A 4,825-nucleotide genomic window follows, 5' to 3' on the forward strand; every position below is an offset into this window, starting at 1 on the left:
AACGTAAAAATATGGGCAGTTCCAGAGCAGTTTTCAGATTAATAAAAATTATCTGGTGTACTTTAACATTCAGTGATTCATGTGGAATTCTAAATTTGAAGCATGGAAAAAACAGACTTCAGCATTATGATATTACTGTTTAAACAATAAAACAGAAGCGGACAAAATAACCTTGTCACCATAGAACAGAATTGAATTTCAGGAAATCACACACCTTTTCCAAAAGTCTTTGTTAGGTGGGATTTTTTTCTCCCAATTTCAACTCCAGGCTATTTAAATCTTTGTTAGCCTCTTTACTAGTCAGATGAAAGAGAGAAAGCTGTTTGCATTTCCTCTATTCCAAATTCGGTTCCCCATAAAAGTGATACAGAAAAGATGAAGTAAGAAATGCCCTGAAAGCAACTAATTACTTGACAAATGGCAAGAAAGCATACCTGGCTAACTTGATTTAAAGCTTCAGCTAGCAACTTCTGGTTTATTCCACATAAGTTTGCCACCTTCTTCTGGCATTTATGATGCACATTCATCCCACATTCTAAAAGAAATGTAATGATGGTTATACAAGCATCAGAAAAACACTGTCTGACATGACAACAAGAAAGGATCGTTTCTCTGCGCAGTTCAGGAGTGTAAGACCACGTTGTTAATAAAATTGTAGTTTTAATCTAACTCAATGAAAGCTACAAAAATTGTTCAGAAGGAAAAAACTCAAATCATCATTACTTTATTCCCAAAATCTGTTACACTAAAGACCATCATACTTTTTTGTGGGAGAAGTACAAAAACAATATTTAGAGAAAATATTTTCACGACACTTTTAGGCGCTACATTGAGTCAGACTCACCAGATTTCAGCTATTTCCAATGTTTTAACTTTGATTATATTCAAGATTATCCCTCCACAGCTTGTTTTCTAATGCTATTAGTTTTCTAACTGCCACATGAGCCAAGTAGCTGTTTGTCCCTAGTACGAAATCACACATGGATGAGATGAATCCCATTCTACATAGCACATAGAGAAACACCGTGTGTGGCAACAGCTAATCTCTAGTGGAGGTGGGAGGGACACGACACCGGCAAAGCACAGAGAGGTCCCAGCTGCCCTCCCTCCCTCCTCCTTTGTACCTTCACATTTGAGTCCCTGTTTGACCAGCCCCCAGAGCAGGCTGCCACAGTGGTCGCAGAAGGTTGGGCTCATGTAGTTGTAAACTTTGAAGCGATGAGGCATGTCAATGTTGAACCGTTCCTTCTGAAACTGAAGACAGGGAGAGGAGTGAGGCACTTGATGTAAAACAGTACCAGCTTCTTACAGAAAACAGCTGGGATATTACAAAGCTACAACAATTTTTATCTTGACTATCCTGGTTGTAACTTCCCTCATCTCCAAGGGAAAGAATCTGCCCATCAAATACCACCCAGCTCTGCAAGGCTTCAAACTACGTTTCATGCTTGAAAGTATCATCCACTACATGTTACACACAATCTCCAAGAGAAGACAGAAACTTGGGCTGTACAGTAGAGCAACTCCCAGAGGAACTTGGCTGTTACTATACAAGGCTTTGTTAGTTCAGGAGCATGTAATTATGTAATTACACTGTAAATATACTGTTCCAGCTCTTACCATTGTGTCCCTGCTGTTGGCTGCAGTACCAGTACACCTCCCAATGATTTTATCAATGCATTTCTTATGAATAGCAGCATTGCATTCTTCAAGACATGCACAAGAAACAAAAAGATTCCTTCAGATAACAAATACATGGGATGAGGTGTTCACATTTCATAGCATCACATGAAAACACACTTTTTCCATCCTCTTACATCCACCAAAACCTTTCTTTTCTAACAAGATGATGATTTTTTTTTAAAGCCAATTCCTCCATTTTATTTTATCATAAACTCCAGGTCTAAACTAAATCTGCCTCCACCAGGCAATGCCACGAGCATTGGATAACAGAAGAGCAATATCGTGCTTTTGAGTTTTAGCCTTTGATATCTTCCCTACCCTGCGGAGTAACGCATGGAGACCTACGCTGAGTTAAAAGTGCTTTTCAGCTCAGCTGTAATTACAGTCGTAATTCATTTTAGAAGAGGTTTCACAAAAAATGCTGCCATAAACCAACGCAACTTTTCAAGAGCATTAGACAAGTATGAAAAAAATAGCTAAGTATAAAATCTTGATAATAAAAACTCAGGTAGGAACCATAATTAGACTGTGCAAAAGCAATGTTTAACATCTACTACTACCTATGGTGATGTTGCACTATGCCATGCATATTTGCAGAAGATTTTTCAACAGTAACTACTAGATCTACAGGTCCACGCAGAAAGTAGTACAAGAAAAAGGTAAAAATAAACTTACGCCTACATTTGTATCCCTGCTTGTTGAGTCCCCTGGAAAACAAATGACAAAGAAGGAAATCAAAACCCTCTGTTTGTTGGAATAAAAGGTGGTGAGGGTTTTTTTCATTTTTACTATGTCAACCAATCAATCCATTGCCTATGTGAATATTCGTTCCAATTAATAAACTGGTCTAAATTCTGCTGTTCAGAAACCTCTGTCTTAGGAAAGCAAGGTTCAGAAGATAGTGGTTTTGGATAGAGCAGAAAATTAGGAGGGAAACTCAGAAAAGACAAGGTTTCAATCATATCGGAAATCCTCCCAGTCTGACTTACACAGCCTCGCTACGAAAGAGATCCAGCTTCTTGCTCCCTATGGGTATCTACTCTGCTATCGGCCACTTCACCTCTCAAAGTCTGATTTCATTCTCTCGTGAAAGAACTGCTGTTGATCACGGGCCAGATCTCACTTGATGCTGGTGGAATTTTGCCTATTATTTCAGTGGCAAAAATGTTCCAAATCCTGTATTTTAATGTGAAAGAGACAACTATAGTCCTTAGGCATAACAATGCTCTTAGTAAATACATAATTTCAATTTCCCAGCACATATGAACGGGCATGTCACAGTTTGTCTCAATATACCTGAAGTGAATTTTGTAGTTATTTGGCCCTTGGAGGTGGGGAAAGCTTAGTGTTTCCTTCTTACCATACAAAATCTTTGCAGACAGAGCAAAATGTAGGTTGTCCAAAGAAGGTAGCAATAAATTCATGATTTTTGATGTAGTGGATTTTGGCTTGCTTAATAGCTCCTCTCCTGTTCATGGTTACTGTTCCCTCCTCTTCCCTCAGTGACTGTTTGCAGTCTACGAGAGAGATAAAAAGACACATTTAATACTTTAAGGTGTTACAAAGATTAATATTTGCTTCTCCAAAAAGTTCAGTTTGTTTTTCTGTTTCAGACTTGTGTTTCTATTTATTTTCCACCTGCATTCTGCAGACTTTCAGTCCAAGGAGGGTGGAACACGTGCAGGCGCTGCTTCCTAAGGCGTCTCTGTGCCCTCGTTTGCGAGCACTTGCTGCTCCTGCTCATTCAGAAGAAGCCTTCAGCGAACGAGCTGAGTGGAAGAAGGAGGCATGGAGTACAGTCTTGCTAGAGAAATGACAACCAGAGTTGTTTCTTGAAAAAATATGAGCTCCTATACATTATGTAATTTATGTGCAAGAGAAATAAACACTTTGTGAGAAGCAGGAAGGTCTTCTCCTTCAGCAGAAGCGTTTTCATGCTGCTGCTCTGAAACACAACCAGGGCAGGTGACGCGCTGCAGGACCTCCTCAGACCATACTACACAGAATCACAGAATGTTAGGGGTTGGAAGGGACCTCTGGAGATCATCAAGTCCAACCCTGCTGCAAGAGCAGGACCAGAGAATCTAGGGCAGGTCATAGGCTACTGTAAGATGAGTTTCTTCCAGGATCATTAAGCAGTGAGGACAAATGAGATTTTTCAGCTTGTCATTTCCACTGTGCTATCTCGTAACACTGATGCCAATGTGTATCTACCAAGGTGTTCCAGGCTCATTCTTCTCCCCTTCTACCCTCACAGACTTACATGATATAGTACTATATAATACTACTAAAGTAATAATAGTATATATTACAGTATGTACTGTAGCATCTAATACTACATAGGAATTACATATATTATGAGCCAAGAAATAAAACAACAAAAGCCTTTCCAGGCTCTGCATCCAACTGTCTCATATAGGTCCTTCATCATAGGTTATACTTATTTCCACTCATTTCCAAGGAAGCTTCCAAGTTTCTCTTACAAAAACGAGTATTTTCTGTCTCTATCTTTCAGCCACAACTCAGACTATATAGTCTTACCTATACATTTTAAAAATAATAGGAGTTTGTAACAATGGTAACTCCATGAAGGTGTATCAAGAGAGATCGGGTAACTGGTAATTTAACCCTAAGACACGTTTCTTGTCAATAGAGAGGAGCTGTTGAGGAACAATCCCATCCAGTGGGAAAAGATAAAGGCTTGAACTGGCAACAAGGAGCTGATCAATTGCCAACCCCATCCGCTCTGGCCAGCAGCTCCTGGGTCACAATCTGGAAGCAACATGGACATGGTTCACAGGTCAAACATGTGGCAAAGCTTAGGGTAGCAGGAAATTCCTGTCTGCAGGGTGGGAGCTTCCACAACAACAGAGCAAGGAACAAGCCAGAAGAGCATTTTTCCCCTTGACAATAGAAATGGTTTTTATATGCTCCATTGCATTGCTGCCTTTTGGGAATATCAGTGGGAGCTTTGCATTTTATACTGATAGAAACAAATTTATTTCCTTTGCCAAGTCACACTAGCTGCAGTGCCTTGCACTTACTAAGAAGTTACTCGGAAGCTCTGCTTTTCTTAATGCTAGCTGAGCTTGGTTTTTGTCATTTTATTAGCTGGCTGCGACCACTGCTACTCTAACAGACT

General features: G+C 39.8%; 1 protein-coding gene across 1 annotated transcript in view; it reads right to left on the bottom strand.

Moving 5' to 3' along the window:
* The window catches only part of PRKCD (protein kinase C, delta), a 25,743-nt gene that overhangs the window by 10,238 nt on the left and 10,680 nt on the right, over positions 1–4,825 (bottom strand). Inside the window, exons 4-8 of the mRNA XM_009873417.1 lie at positions 3,044–3,200; positions 2,359–2,390; positions 1,621–1,706; positions 1,125–1,254; positions 435–535 (exon numbers count right to left, since the gene is read on the bottom strand). Coding sequence (XP_009871719.1) covers positions 435–535; positions 1,125–1,254; positions 1,621–1,706; positions 2,359–2,390; positions 3,044–3,200 — 506 coding nt within the window. The remainder of the gene's footprint in view (positions 1–434; positions 536–1,124; positions 1,255–1,620; positions 1,707–2,358; positions 2,391–3,043; positions 3,201–4,825) is intronic.

This window comes from Apaloderma vittatum, unplaced genomic scaffold (genome assembly GCF_000703405.1).
Source record: "Apaloderma vittatum isolate BGI_N311 unplaced genomic scaffold, ASM70340v1 scaffold12767, whole genome shotgun sequence".
In the NCBI taxonomy this organism is placed as follows: domain Eukaryota; kingdom Metazoa; phylum Chordata; class Aves; order Trogoniformes; family Trogonidae; genus Apaloderma; species Apaloderma vittatum.